Here is a 16,290-nt window from a genome sequence, read left to right as displayed (position 1 = left end):
TCCTCTGTGAAAACTGAAGGCACCTTTCTCTGTACTCAAGGACACCATACAAATGTCTACATATACACAAAATACACATAAAAGAAACAATACAAAAGACAGGGCAATTGGCGTCAGATGGGATAGGTAGTTTTGAGCAGATGTATTTTGAGTTGGGCGGAGGGGACGGACAGGTGTATAGAGGAGGAGGATCTGAGCGAGCGGGAGGGAGTGGGAACATGGAGGAGGTCGGACATAAAGGGGGGCGACGTTGTGGATGGCCTTAAATGTTAGCAGGAAGATTTTGAATTGAACGTGGAACTGAACTCAGTGGAGCTGTTGGAGGACAGGAGGGATGTGGTGGATGGAGTGTTTTCGAGTGATGATATGGGCAACTGAATTCTGGACCAATTGAAGTTTATGGAGTTTTCTGAAATTTGAATGTTCACATATTCAAACAAAAAAAAAACAAACTTATCAGGATCAGAATCAGAATCGACTTTAATGGCCAAGTATGTGCATAACATTCAAGGAATTTGATTTCGACTGTTACTGTCACAATAGGAATAAGGAAAGAGAATATATATATATATATATATATATATATATATATATATATATATATATATATATATATATATATATATATATATATATATATATATAAAAAGATAAAACGTAATAGTAGTTACAAAAATAAAGTATATACAGATATTTATACATATGAAAAGAGATTTAAACACAGTAGTGCAGAATGTTAATTGCTACAGTGATAATACAGTGCAAAAAGCAGAGAATACAGTTCTTAGTACAGAAATAATGTACATATCCATTGGTATATTGTACAGGTGTGGAGGAATGGCTCAGCTGTTTATTTGGGTGATGGCAGTGGAGAAGAAGCTGTTGTTGTGTCTGGTGGGTTTAGTGAACATGGCTCTGTAGTGCCTGCCAGAGGGGAGGGGGGAGAACAGCTTATATTCAGGGTGAGTGGGGTCTCTGATGACATTCCCTGCCCTCTTCCTGGTTCTAGTGGAGTACAGTTCTTGGATGGAGGAGAAGGGGGCTCCAATGATTTTTTTTTCTGCATGGATACTCATGACTACATAAACACACTGGTTGTATTTCCCCGTTAATCCACAGCAGCTTAACAGGCGACTTCTCAGATGGTGCGCTGATCACCTTGTCTTTCATTCTGACCAAAAAAAAAAAAACAAACCCAAAGTCAGACGTGTTGTGTTCTGCTAGCTCCACCAACCCCACTGTCCCTATTCCTGGAAACGGGTTGTCCACTCCTAAAAGGCTGTCATATGATTAGTTGAATATGACTTTGTTCGTGTGACTAGTCAGAGTGTCTCGAGACGTTTTCGGTCGGTAGAGTTTCCACTTCCTGGAGTTGTATCTTTATCATGTCACCTAGTCACGTTTTAAATGTAGCATTTTTTCCAGCGTTATTTTTAAACTCTGCTTTCTCAGAATTATATAGCTGCTAATTTAACATTTAGTGTAAAGTATCAAGTGCCCAAAGGCCACTCACTACAGTAAATTATAGAGCAACATGGACAAGAGTTATCTTTGAGCTGAGTAAATCTAATCAACAATGTCCTCTTTAAGACAACAATATGGTTGTTATTCTGGGTACAAAATTATCCCCAGTGACTAAATATTCAAAGACATGACATCAACCTGTGAGTATTTCCTGTATATTTCCTTGAATTTTATATTCAACTGGAACATAGAAGCGTCTGTGGGGCTGACAAAAGAAGGGCAGCATGAACTCTTAACGAGGCCGAACCCCAGAAAACCTTCATGTCACTAACATGAGTCCAGCTGTGCCATTACAACAATACACAGAAGACACATTCACAGACATTCGCAAAGAATTTTTATCACATCGTTATTAAGACGCCCGAGCAGACAGTGAAACCTGAGCTGCCGTTTCTGTGTGTCTCTCTGCAGCCATACATAGTGGAGATCTGTGACAGCTTGAGAGGGAAGATCTTCCAGAAGTTCATCGAGAGGTGAGACGGGGAAGATTGAAGGAGTTTCAGCATTTGTTGGTCTCATCCAGTACATTCACATTTTACCCTTTGTGTGCTTTTTTCCCCCCATCAGTGACAAATTTACTCGTTTCTGCCAGTGGAAGAATGTGGAACTCAACATCCATGTGAGTAAAAGCATTTCAATTCACACCTGCAGTTTGGATGCTTTGATCCAGATCGCTGTGGGCTTCCTTCCTGTTTGTACACAGATATCTAACGTATGGTAAACATATATATGTATATAGCTAGATAGATGTTGATGTTTCAGGGGTAATCTACTTTAGATTACCGTTTTAACTTCGCTCCATTGACTTATTGCAACTGAACCGAAAGGTGTAAACATCACCTGATGTGGACTGACAGGTAACTCAGTGGGGCAGATTTGGTGACTCATACTGGATCAAAACAGCCTTGTTCCAGTGTCTGACAAGTCATGCAGCATTTTACTGCACCCAGTGTCTATATTTATTTTCTCATTTGCTCCAAACGCATATGTCATTATAAGGACTATTTGTCAGGTGCCATAAGTGTGATTCCTGGAAAAATCAGCCTCTGCCTCCCACCTGACTCCGTCGGAGTCTGCCTGTATTAGAAAATGATTTTGACACAGAAGGAATCTTGGTTAGAAGATGAGACCTTTGATTTGCTGCAACGTGTTTTGACCAACCCCCTGTCCCACATGGTGATATGACTCTCAAAAGCTTGTCTAAAATGAACTTTGAACTTGTAAATTATCAGAGAACACATCCGGGGTACCAGTGCTCGTTTCTATAACTCTGTCATAAACGTTAAACTGGTGCAGTTTTGATGTTGATACTATGGTATATCCATGGTGTTGATGCTCAAAGTTGGTTAGAGAACAAAGGGAGGTGAACAAAAACAGATTTTGTCTTTACATTGTGACACCTGGAATGGATGCAAAATTGATTTATTGCAGTTTTAACAGAGCTCAAATGTGTTTTTCATGCCTGAAAGTTTCGTGTGTCAATCTCCTGTGCTTAAAAATCAGACAAATTTGAAAGCACCAAGTTTCAGCCCACCCCTATGCAGTTCAAGGGCCTGCAATTTTTTACATTTTTTTTTACAGTATTCATAATAGGAAGGTAAAATTCTGCATTGCTTCATTAAATATACTAAAGGTACTGTACATTAATAACTGCTTCTTGTTTTTTGAAATGACCCACTTTGTCCTAGAATACCATGGATGGAAGGATGGACTGAAGACTGAGACTTTATATTAGAATCACACCTTGATTATCCCAAACCACAAGATAAAATAATAAAAAATAGGAATATGGTGCAAAAGATGCCTTTTTTGTTTTTTTATTTACACACTAAAAAACAGGTGTTTTTAATTTCTATTTATTTACAGACTCCCTCTGGACATATTTTAGGACACACATACACAAAAAAAACTACGCTAAACTGTGAGTTTTCCGTTAAAACTCACACTTTTATTCATGTGCTAACGTAATTGCACAAGGGTTTTCTAATCATCAATTAGCCCACTGGTGTCAAACTCGTTTTGGTTCAGGGGCCACATACAGGCCAATTTGATCTCAAGTGACCAGTAAAATCAGAGCATAGCAACCTATAAATCACCACAACTCCAAATTTTCTCCTTTTTAGTGCAAAAAAGTGCAATCTCAAAATGTTCACATTTAATGAACTATCTTCTTACAAAATGTTATGAAAAAACAGAAATTTCTAAAGAAAAATAAGTACAATTTCAACAACATTATGCCTCAGTTTATCATTTACACATTACAACGTACAGATCACAGTTTAGCTACAAAGAAACAAAACTGTTAGTCGCTGGTATCTGGAACTCAGCAATCTAGTATTTCACTTCATCATCAAAACAACTTGTCAAGTTCTAGAAATTATTTTAAACTTCCAGTTTTACAAATGTACAAGTTGCAGTTAATGTAAAGCAATTGTGATTGGATGCTCTGGCGGGCCAGTTTTGGCCCACGGGCCATATGTTTGACACCCCTGAATTAGCCTTTCAACACGATTAGCTAACACAATGTAGCATTTGAACACAGGAGTGATGGTTGCTGGAAATGTTCCTCTGTACCTCTATGTAGATATTCCATTAAAAATCATCCATTTCCAGCTAGGACATCATCCTCCAGGCAGCCTGCAATCAGTTTAGTATGAATCAGACTTGTATTAAAAGCTACCAAACAGCCTTTAATGATCTGAAACAAGCAGGAAAATCCAGTTGGTTTGCTGTTTCAGGGGTGAAAGCACTTCCAAAGGATGTTTTTATTTGCATTCAAACGTCATTCTCCCCCTCTCCTCTCTCAGCTGACCATGAATGATTTCAGCGTGCATCGGATCATTGGCAGGGGCGGCTTCGGAGAGGTGTACGGCTGCAGGAAGGCCGACACGGGGAAGATGTAAGGAAAACAGAAAATAAAAAGACACAATCGTTGCAATGCCACCTGCTTATGTGTAATCTGTGCCGTTTGGCGTTTGAATGTCAGGTATGCTATGAAGTGTTTGGACAAGAAGAGGATCAAGATGAAGCAGGGAGAGACTCTGGCGCTCAATGAGAGAATCATGCTGTCATTAGTCAGCACAGGGGTGAGTTACACATCACACTAAAGCTGTTAATAAGTTCAAACTTTACCTGCTTAGTAAGTGGAAAAGAGGTCACAACACACACTTGCTTATATGAAATATATATAAATAATAAAATAAATATGGTCACTACTTCGTGGATTTTCATATATCGCAGGAAGGTCTGGAATGTAACCTCCATGATAGACAAGGGACCACTGTAGTCACATAATTCCCACTAATTCTAACCTGCATAAATACTGTTTACACTCAAATACTTTAATAGTTGAAAAGAAGTTGATTGTGTTTAATATATAATCTGCATCACTAAAACTTATGACAGAAACATGTTACCACTCCTTTCCAGTGACATTTACTTGACAGATGTATATAGTCACTATTTACTTTAGGTTTTTTCCTACATAGAGGAATCTTTGTTGCCCCAAAGAGTGTTTCTCCTGCACAGTGATGGCAATGAGTCCGAGTCACATTATTTGTTAGAAATATCTGCATTTTCCTGTTTTTTCTGACCATTTGGTAAACAAAAATATTGTTCTCAATTCCTGTCACTGAAAAAATCCAGTATATTTCTTAACCAGTTCTGTTAGTTTGGATTTCATTTACTAAACACACAATGGTTAGAAATGCCACATGAGATAACACATATTCATCCCCTGTACTGTAGGCGGACAGAACATGCTTATTGTTTGCCATTGTTACCCAGGGCTCTTATTTATTTGCCTACATCTTTTATTTTCTTACTCTGGAACACTCCACTAAGATCTGCTGTTTCAAACTGTCTCAGTGATATAAACTACTGCATGACACAACATTTTCTTCAACTTAACGGCGAAAGATTAGAAATCATCAGTCTAACAAACACAAACATCCATGCCATTGATAGTAGTCTTGGGTCTTTGTCCACTCACTTCAAACCCACTGCCAGAAATTTGGGAGTACTTTTGATTTAGATTGAAGATTTGAAGCACAGCTCAAACAAAACGTCCAGTCCTGCTTAATTCAAATGAGAAGTATCTCCAGACTCTAATAATTTACCTCACAGTCTGATCTGAAAGAATAATAATAATAATAATAATTACTATTTTTGTGTGGCACCTTTCGAAAAGAAGGTTACAAAGTGCTTTACAAAAGATTTGTTTGGCAAATAGTGAAAACAAATTCAAACGAACAAAAAAAAGTCATAAGCATGTTTTCTATGTTTTTATAAAGCACATTCAATACATCGGTCTTTGTGTCAAGTACCCTTCAATAAAAGGCAAAAATATCATAAATTATAGAACTTCACCTATCTAATAGAAACATTATGGCCAAGACCTCACAACACTGGTAATTATGGAGATTAATGTGACTCATTTAGTACTAACTCATCAAGGTCTTCCCTCCAAGCTATGTAACAGAAATGTTGACCCCATATAAGCGAGTTTGCAGCCGACTGTTCTTTTTATTATTAAAACCCAAGTACCAAGTGATTAGATTTTGGCAGTGGTGCATCTTATAGTCTGGATCCACGGATTTCTTAAAAATTTCTCTATCATTGCGAGATAGCGACCTAGCGTCACTGTAACTATGACAAGTCATGCGATTTGGTGTCCGTACATAACATACACATGCATAACACACGCCTGTGCTCAGCACAAGGTCATTTTGTTTGTGGGTACATCTATATTAAATGGCCACATTCTGTATTGACGTGATGTCTGATCATCAGTAACTAATAAACAAATGCTGCTTTTCTGACAATGCCATATTGGGGAATGAACAGAATTGGTGGAGTACTGTGCTCTCTGAGTGTTTTTATAATTTTATTTGTATTAATTGGTGTTTATTCTATTTACATTCATATTCTGTATTTTGTGTATTTTCTGTTTCTAACTCTATTTCTTCTCTTTTTACTTCTGATCTTTTTTCTTCCTGTTTGGCCTGACTGTCTGTCCATTGTAATATTGTCTTACTGAGTGTCCTCTTTTTTGGCTTGTCTGTCAGAGCGCTATGTTAATTTTGTTCAAGGTGCTAAATAAATAAAGCATGAATTATTATCTGTATTATTTCGCTGTAAATGAAACCATACCAGGTTTAAACAAAAAAAAGACTGATTGAATCTTAGTACATCGGTGGTTTGAAGCGGGTTAATAATTGTGACTAACTTCACCCTTTGTGCCTCTGTAGGACTGCCCGTTTATCGTGTGCATGACGTACGCCTTCCACACTCCCGACAAGCTGTGCTTCATCCTGGACCTCATGAACGGTAGGATAAACCCACCCCCCACCCACCCCCCACCTGCCTTAGATTAAACCTCAGCCTCATTCAGTCCATCTGAGACACAAAGATTGGATTACTCAGCATGTCGCCGGACGCTCAGGTCACTCCTCCCCCAGAGAGCCGCAGAGTTGATAGGATTTTGACCCCGCTGATGACTGTATAAGCCTTCCCACCATCTAATATCAGCCTGCTTTGAAGTTTCCTCCTCAGCTAGTCCCCAAGCTTCATCAGAGGCTTCGCTCAGTGTTTCACAATCACAACCTGACTCACCTTCGACACAGTCATCACCATATACAGTGTGCATTGCCAGGCTTCGGCCTGAGCGCTGCTATAAATACAGGTGGTCAATACATGTGAGTTCTAAGACAATTGGGGCGCAAGAATGAGCGATAGAAGACCTCCCATTGATTCTCATCTTCTCCCCCGGGAATGTTACCAAAACGTATCGATGGGTATTGATTAAGACCGAGGTGCAATGAGGTCATGCACTCTGCATTGTATGTGCCTGTGTGTTCAGGAGGCGACCTGCACTACCACCTGTCTCAGCACGGAGTCTTCAGTGAGAAGGAGATGCGTTTCTACGCGGCCGAAATCATCCTGGGTCTGGAGCACATGCACAATCGCTTCGTTGTCTACAGAGACCTCAAGGTGGGTCGACCTCCTCCTGATTGAGAAACATTCCTGCAGCATTTAATTAATCATACTGTTGACAAATCCTACAAAGAGACCAACTCACTATTAATGAGTGTGTCCTGCTAACAGAGCAGAGATACAGCTCTGGAAATAGTTATCAGACCTTTGGATCTTTGGTGGTTTCATATAAATTCTTTCAAATCTGAAAAAATTCCCAACTGACTTCCTCAGAGTCAGCTGATTTATGTGTTCAATAACCTTACTATATTTACTCCGCCAAGGAATGCGGCGGAGTGATGTGATGATCGGCGCTGGTTTGTCTGTCTGTTCGCAACATTACTCAAAAATGGACTAACGGATATTGATGAAATTTTCAGGGAAGGTCAGAAATGACACAAGGACCAAGTGATTATATTTTGGCAGTGATGCAGCTTATAGTCTCGATCCACGTATTCGTTAAAGTTTTCTGTATCACAGCGAGATAGTGGCAATGTGCCACTGTAACTATGACTACAAGTGAACATTATGTCAACTGCCTGCTGACGATCACATGATTGCGATCCTACTACAGATCCACCACTGCGGATTTATCGGGACTTATCCGTCGGAAATGATACAAGAAACAACTTATTTAAATTGTGGGGGTGTTTCCGAGTCCCATCAATTGCCACTGCCTGCTACATATTTAGGTCACACGATTCGGTATCCGTACACAACATACACATGTATAACGCACGCCTGTGCTCAGCGCATGGTCATTTTGTTTATGGGTACATCTATATTATGACCAAGGATTCATCGCTGCTAACCAGCTAGCCCCGTCCTGTCTCATCTCCTTTTCTTTGCCTGCAGGTTAGTTAGGCTGTTGTTGTTGTTGGTTCTTATAGCCTCCAATGGAATCCAACTCCATTATCTTGTACTGCAGTTGGTGACAGTAGTCCTTATTGTACCCTCTGAGCTAGAGGTCCACTCCAATCAGAACCTGCAGCAGGTGGACAACTGGTTCAGTTTGTAGCAGCTGAATGACATCGAAGAATGTCAGTGACCTGGCAGGCTGCAGCTGGAATACACAAGAGCAGACAAAGTTAACTGGTTAGCAGACAGTTACGTCACTCTCGGCCTAAACTTGAAGAAAGAAAAAAAATAGCGAAAACATTAGCCAGAGATTTGTTATGTGGCCCTTTAGCCTTGACTTGCAGTGGCTTTGTGTCCAGACAACCATATGCACAACTAATCACATGAGTTCAACTACATCTGTGGGGCGTATTGTGATGCAGATCATGATTCTACCCCAAAACATCGTCATATGATTGTTTCGTCAGTAGGAATCATTGTGCTCGGAGCTGAGAGACACAGACAGAAAAGTACTGAAGCACATGGTTGGCCTTCAGTCTTTGAAGGATTTGGTGACAGTAAGAGAAATTAGAATACCTTCAGAAATCAGAATTATTACATTTTAAGCAATCAATTAATCAGCAAGTGTATTGTAAATGATTATTAGCTGTGCTTCTGCTCCATAAAGATGCTATTTCATGCCATGTTGTCTTTTTATGAATGTGTGATGTTTAGGTGTGTGCTACCCCCCTGACTGATCCACCACCACCCATTCTCAGATGCTGTTTCAAAGCTACAGATTCATATCAGCCACATCCTCTGTTATTCCTCCAATTCCCCTGTTTAGACTGGTTGCCATAATAATAGATATATTTTGCTGGAAGTCAGGGAACAGTTTTAGGGTTTCAATAAACAGTGCAGCAAAATGCAAATAATACTTATGAGTGTGAGCGTTGCAGGGGAAGAGTGCGTCACGGTTTTGCCAAACAGTGGAGGATAACCAGGACAGGAGTGTTTCTTTTACTGCGTGATCTTCTGCTGAGAGGAAATTGTAGCTTATGTCGTGAATTAGTGAGGTCTCCAGCATTGTTTCCTATGCTCGTGATCTTTTCCTCTGTGTTCTCCATCAGTATCACACTCTCTATCACTCTCTGTCCATGTGTGTGTTCTCCCTCAGCCAGCTAATATCCTGTTGGATGAACACGGTCATGTTCGTATCTCCGACCTTGGCCTGGCCTGTGATTTCTCCAAGAAGAAGCCCCACGCCAGTGTGTAAGTGCATCTCTCTTTGCTAATCTCCATTTGTGGTGACTTTATTTCTCTAGAGGCAGGAGGAGGAGGATTTAAATATTACCTGTGCTGATCACTGATACATTTACAGAGTTTTCACACTTGTTTAGTCTCGCTGAGTCTCATCAGCTGCAGCTAATTAATATTAATTGCCTCCGATCAAACTGCAGTTTTCTGATTAATTCATTCATCAAAGCCGCTGACTAAAGTCTACCGAAGACAGAGCTTTGTTTTCTTTTACTGTTTTATTATTTTGTAGACATTTTCTATGCTTTTTCTTAATATTTTCAACATTTTATATCGATATTGAGGAGTTTAAAATTGCCTTTACGGAGAAATATACTGATTTCGAGAATGATAATAAAGCTGTCAGTGATGAGGGTCACATGGTTTCTTGCAGCCTGTCGCTGTTCTAAACAGCTGTAATTGTGGAGTGCAGTCAAGTGTGTGTTTAACATGGAGCTGTGGTGTGTTTGTCGCAGTGGCACTCATGGCTACATGGCTCCAGAGGTCCTTCAGAAGGGGACAGCGTACGACAGCAGCGCCGACTGGTTCTCCTTAGGCTGCATGCTCTTCAAACTTCTCCGAGGGTAACTACTCCAGCCTCTCATCTTTTCCCTTCTTCCCCTCCCCAGCGCTCTTCGCTGCCATCGTGTCCTGACTTCACGTCTGCTTTCAAACCTCTTCTGCCACTGAGTAAACCTCTTTGAATCTGCTTTCTCGCCTTCTGTTTGGTGTGTGTTTGATCTTGTTTGTGTGTGCAGGCCAGTGTGTGTGTGTGCATGTGTTTGTTTGATCTGGAGTGTGTAAATGCCAGAGGTCTGGGCCCAGTAGGTCAGAAATCAGGTAAAAGGTGGAAGTGTGTACGTGTGTGTGTTTGTAGCACTCGGCTGCTCGGCCGGAGCGAGCACAGAAGGAGAGAAGAGCAAGTGTGACGTGTCCTTTCATTGATGTTTGAACACTTTAAAGAGGAAGAGTGTGTTGCTCTTTAGTGAAAGGTTGGCTGCATGTTTCAACACTCCAATTTAAAATTCACAGTCTTGTAAGTGAAACCTTTTTATAAAAGCCATTTCAGTTATAAAGAATTTTATTCTATACAGTAGTAGATCATTTTTCCTTGATTAGAAGAAGGTTTCGCTCACACAGTGACTGCTAATATTGAGTTTCATCTCAGTCCACTAAGATTGAAGGAGTCCTTTAAACGCAGTCATATGTTGCATCAGGTCTTAATGCGTTAAATTGTGCTTTCAGCTTTGTAAAGACATAGTTGATCATTTTTGCAAAAACTAATTCATTAGACTTTGACTTAGACTGACTCTATTAATTCAGTTGTTACAACAGCATGGATATTCAACAAAGGGGTAAACATTAAGACAACACAGAATATTAGGGTAGGGTATAAAGCGAAGATAAGATGAAACTCTAGAAAATATAATATAGAAAGAAAATATGGACAAAATATACAAGAGTGATACAGAAATGTTCAAATGAGGATGTGCATAGATGTGCAAATGACATAAGTAGATGCAGATAAGTTTGCATATATAATGAATGACATCAGTATGTAAAGTGGTTTCAGGCATATTGATACTACCATTGGAGCCTAGCTTAGCATAAAGACTAGGGGCAGGTTGAAACAGCTCTCCTGGCTGTTTCTACACTTCACACATTTACCAGTATGTCACACAAACTATTTTGAAATTTCAGTGTATGTTTCAGTTCGCTGAACAAGATAGATTGTATTAATCAGTCGGGCTGCCCCCAACCAAAGGCTTTCCCAGTTGACTAGTCATTGCACATTTTTATTTTGATTTAATAATCTAAATACAGATTTTTTTTTTTTTTTTTGAGTTCCAAGGCTGAGAGAGAAATGCTATAAGTAATGATATGCTACATTACAGAGAAATACAGAACACAGTATATCTGGAAAAGAAATCACTGCGCTAAGAGAGCCTGAAATGCACTGAAGAGCTGACCCTGTAGAGTCTGGAATAATTCTATGGATGGGATATTTCCTACATTTAACATAGATATTCGTTCACTGCTAATATAAAAATATTGATTCCTGCTTTAACACACACAGACTCCTAGAAAAGAAGCAGATAAGTGGTTTTCTAAAGTTGCACAATTCCTATTAGTTGTGAGGTTTTTTGGGTGTCGTCTCAATATAATGACTCGGTGTTGGAGCTTCGGTGCATCTTTAGAGTCACTGTTGTTCTGCTGGAAATTAAACCTTTATCCACAGTTTCTGCAGAATAAAATCAGGCTTCACTATACTCCAGGCGGCACCTTTTCTCAACATAGTTATTGATTAACACTCCTGCAGCCTTCAGCAGTTTATTTTGATGTCATTTTGCTCAGACTGAGCAATTGGACCATTAAAGATATGGTTTGGAATGCTACTGCTCTCCCATTAAGGCTGTTGTTTGATCACTTTGGATAGAGATGAGTTTGCCTGTGGAAATCTTTTCAGCGTAACTTCTTCAGACTCCTGTAAAAATCCGTCCAATTTAGCTGCTGCTAGGATCACTTCTTGGCATTTGGAAGAATAATTTAGTCCTAAATGACTTCACTGGAGCTCTGTAAAAGACTAGAAAATATTCTCTATTGTCCTAAATTGACACGTAGCAGCAGCAACAGGGGCTAAATGAATTTAATTAGAATCTAGTATTGCAGTAATTTAAACTGTGCATCCATTTTAACATATAATATACAATGATCCAACCATAAAATTACATTATGTAATGAAAATGTTGATCATCCCACAGTCCTGCATTCATGACTTAGTATTTCTGGCCCTTCCCTTCTTTCATCTCCAATTTGGATGAAACCTTTATTTACTGCAGCAGAGAAACCTGCCAATAAAGTACGGCAGCTAAATATTATCATCACACTGAGCCAGTTGATAGCGAACAGAAATATTGTCAGATTTAATGACAAGCAATCCAAATTAACCCTCTGAACTCCAACAGTTAGAATGGCATAAATCATAAAAAAGGAAAAAAAACTTTTGATTTTCTTTTAACAAAAACTGAAAAACCTTTTGTCTCCTCTCTGCTCTGTGGAAACACAGCTTTGGCTTAAGCAGGATTGTGGATGTATGAAGAGGTTTGGAAGGTCTGATCGCCAGAGTGTGTGTGCTGAGAATTCCTGCTCACAACCTTGTGTGTCCCATTTCTTTACCATCCTTCTTTTTTCTACTAACCTCCAGTATCTGTCTCTCTTGTTTCTGTCTCCTGCTTAGGCACAGTCCCTTCAGACAGCACAAGACCAAAGACAAACATGAGATTGACCGCATGACGCTCACCATGGTAAGACAGATTCACACTACATGCACACGAAGGCAGACACACGCATTGTAAGGCATCCCTTTGCAAACATGCTGCAAAGCACATCGGCAGCATGAATCTTTGCTTAACTCTCAACACATGGGTTTGGCCTGTGTTTACCGTACAGTAATACTAAAAGCACACACACATTTACATCCCTGTGCATATGGTCCTATGTGTGAACAAACAACGTCACCACAGAGTGTGGTGTAAGGTTTTCCCTGCACATCCTCGACAAAGATAAATGTCTTTGTTGTTTAAGTTTTTGGGTCATCCTTTAGCGTCTCTGCCTGCTGCCATCCAGCACTCAGCTGTCTGTTTAATTTGCTGTGTCATGGGAAGACACAGAGAGATGAAGCATATGACAGAAACCCAGTGCAAATAAACTACAGCTAAGCTGGAAAGTTAACAGTACGCCGCCTGGGTTGAATGGATTTGTAGCCACATGGAGACAAGTTTACAGCTTTAGAGGTCTCTTGTGTCTTATTTTTGTAGTCTTGGCCTACATTTTCTCTTCTAGCACCACAGTAACAGCTGAGATCTGCAGATGTCACTGCAGTGAAGTCAGATCGGTGCAGAAAGATGATCAATTCAAGGAAAATGTGTGATTGTGCGCGGTTAGTTTTTAAACATTTAACTGCAGGTCTGTGTTTGTGATTTGCATTAACTGTCCGTACAGTTGGGGTCTGTTTCAGCTGTCTAGCTGGGTCAATACACAACAAATCAGTCTGTGCCTCCACCTCACTGCCTCAGAATCAGCCGACTTTTACTCTGCCAATGAAAGCCACGGAGTTATGTGACGATCGCCATTTGTTTGTCGGTCTGTCTGTTTGTCTGTTTGCAACATTACTCAAAAATGGACAAACAGATTTGGATGAAATTTTCAGGGAAGGTCAGAAATGACACAAGGACCAAGTGATTAGATTTTGGCAGTGATGTGGCTTATAGTCCGGATCCACGGATTGGTGAAATATTTCAATGTTATTGCGAGACTGCAGCACGCCGTCACAGTAACTATGACTACAAGTGAACACTATGTCAGCTGCCTGCTGATGATCACATGATTGTGATCCTACTACAAATTCACTGCTGCGTACTTATTGGGACTTATCCGTCGGAAATGACACAAGGAACAATTGATTAAATTGTTGGGGTGTTTCAACTTTCTGCAAACCTTCGTTTCCAGTTTGTTCTGTGCTGCATCATACAATGACACACACTTTGTCAAAATCAAATGAACTTCAATGAAATGTTCATTTTGCTCTTTCGGAGTCAAATTATTCATTTAGATTATTTGGTGAAAAATTTGTCAGAAGCACCCGTAGACCGGATGTCCTGACGAGCTGTCGTTTGTCAAACATGCACAAACACAATAATTCAACAAATAATTAGCAAAATAGAGCAGTTTTCAGGATCACTGCTGCTCAGACTCACTATCACCGACTGTTTCATAATTTTAAGAATGCTGCTCAAATAGCTGCCTTTTTTCTGAGTTTCTGCCGTTATTTCACCCAAAGCATAAAACGAAGCATTAACTTTTCCAACAATAATTTCAGAGAAGTAAAAACTATAAATGTGAAAAATTCAGCGCGAAAGTTGCTCTTTTAAATTGAACAGTTTCTGCAGACACATTTGGGTCAGTACAAAGAAAGAAATGGGTCATATAAAAAAAATCTGTCTCTGCCTCCCTCCTGTCCACTTACATTATTTTGACCCATCTATATGTACTTGAAGGGTTTGTAACTGAAAATATTCATAGTTTAAAGGGAAAAGCTTGCATGGCTTCATTAAATACACTAAAATCAGCTAATTCTAAGAAGGTCAGATAGAAACTTTTTCCAGTGAATGACCGTAACAAGGTTTGATACCTGGACAGTCTAACAGTAACACGACTGCGGTATCTTTATTGTGCTAGTGTCTGCTGGGGGAAAATGCTGCTGAGCCTTTGGATGCCATGGGTCAGATCTAGCAACGAATTTGGCATGAATGGTGCCCGTTGAGCCCACCCAGTGACATACCTGCTGCCACCCACCTCTTTCTCCTCGTCACGACCCAGCCAGAGTTCTGTGAAGGCGACATGTTGTGTTTGAGCAGTTGTAAAATGAGTTTCAGCATCGCTCTGCTCCTCCTCTGTCTGCCAACTGCAGCAGTTTGTCCATCACAGTGGAACCCATCCAAATCTCTGTGTTTTGTCGGGACATGAAGTCAATTGGGAAGGTTAGCTGCCCCCTCCCTCGCACACAGGCCCTATTTGGCCGAGCTGGACCTCTAAACAGAGAAAGCATGATCTTTCATATCACAATAAATCCAGATTAGGATTTTAATCCAGCCACTTAATCTGGTTTATCCCCTTAATCCTCGTCTGGGTGTGTATGTGTGTTGGACAGCCAGAAAGAGGGGGAAAGGCTGTGATTCAGCCCCGAACAGGCTAAAAATACTACTCTATATGTCTTAGTGTTTATTAAAGGTGATGAATGGTTTCATTACATAAACACGATGGAAGCAGACAGCAGAGAGAAGGCTGAGCGCTGAGCAGCAGAGGCAGCAAGAGATGGATGGAACAGATCCCAATAGATGGCACTTCTGCTCACTAAAACATCCTCGAAGCAGCTGAGCAAAGCCCGTCAGCGAAAAAGGAAAAGGACGGAGGCTGGCTTGTGCCCTGGGGGGGTCCGAGGTAAAGATCCAGTGTGAAGTGAAAGGGACAAAAACACCTGGAAGTTAGTTGGAGTAGTTTGGCTGCTGCTGTGTCCCATTTATCAACATGACCCAGAGCTCCAAAATAACTTTTTACCTTAGTTGCACTGCTGTTTAACTTTTTTACTTAGACGAACTTTTTCAGGCATAAAAAATAAGTATGTTGTTCCTTTTCATAAGGATGATCTGGGACTTGAAGTTGGCAAATAGCAGCTGTTCAGTCTATTCAGTTCAATTGAATTTTATTTATATAGCACCAATTACTATTCAGATTGTCTCTAGACACTTTACAGAACCCATATGACCTGAACCCCCAGATCAAGCCCTAAGTGGCAAGAAAAAAACTCCCTTTTAACAGAAAAAAACCTTGAGGAGAACCCGGCTCCTATGGCAGAACCCATCTGCTGCTGGCCGGATAGGATGAGAGGGATAGAAGAGGTAGAGGGGGAGGGGAGGTATGGGACACGAGGCGGGCTGGGGGACAAGGAAACACATAACACACATTGACATACATGCTTGGATAGATGATACATACAAAGTGATGCATAATGAATACAGAGTGACTGGGGAGATACAGAACAAGCCAACACTGAAAATGATTCATTTACTGTCATGGTGCAAGGCTCTGGCATGAAATATA

General features: G+C 40.3%; 1 protein-coding gene across 2 annotated transcripts in view; it reads left to right on the top strand.

Moving 5' to 3' along the window:
• Nucleotides 1-16,290, top strand: part of grk3 (G protein-coupled receptor kinase 3) — an 89,686-nt gene that overhangs the window by 51,409 nt on the left and 21,987 nt on the right. For both annotated transcript variants that reach the window (XM_055019082.1, XM_023266529.3), the window contains exons 6-14: nt 1,936-1,997; nt 2,092-2,143; nt 4,332-4,423; nt 4,511-4,610; nt 6,774-6,852; nt 7,385-7,515; nt 9,512-9,606; nt 10,107-10,214; nt 12,869-12,935. In XM_055019082.1, the coding sequence (XP_054875057.1) occupies nt 1,936-1,997; nt 2,092-2,143; nt 4,332-4,423; nt 4,511-4,610; nt 6,774-6,852; nt 7,385-7,515; nt 9,512-9,606; nt 10,107-10,214; nt 12,869-12,935 (786 nt within the window). The remainder of the gene's footprint in view (nt 1-1,935; nt 1,998-2,091; nt 2,144-4,331; nt 4,424-4,510; nt 4,611-6,773; nt 6,853-7,384; nt 7,516-9,511; nt 9,607-10,106; nt 10,215-12,868; nt 12,936-16,290) is intronic.

This window comes from Amphiprion ocellaris, chromosome 17 (assembly GCF_022539595.1).
Source record: "Amphiprion ocellaris isolate individual 3 ecotype Okinawa chromosome 17, ASM2253959v1, whole genome shotgun sequence".
Classification (NCBI taxonomy): domain Eukaryota; kingdom Metazoa; phylum Chordata; class Actinopteri; family Pomacentridae; genus Amphiprion; species Amphiprion ocellaris.
Note: the sequence above shows the minus strand (reverse complement) of the source record. Positions and strands in the feature narration are given on the sequence as shown.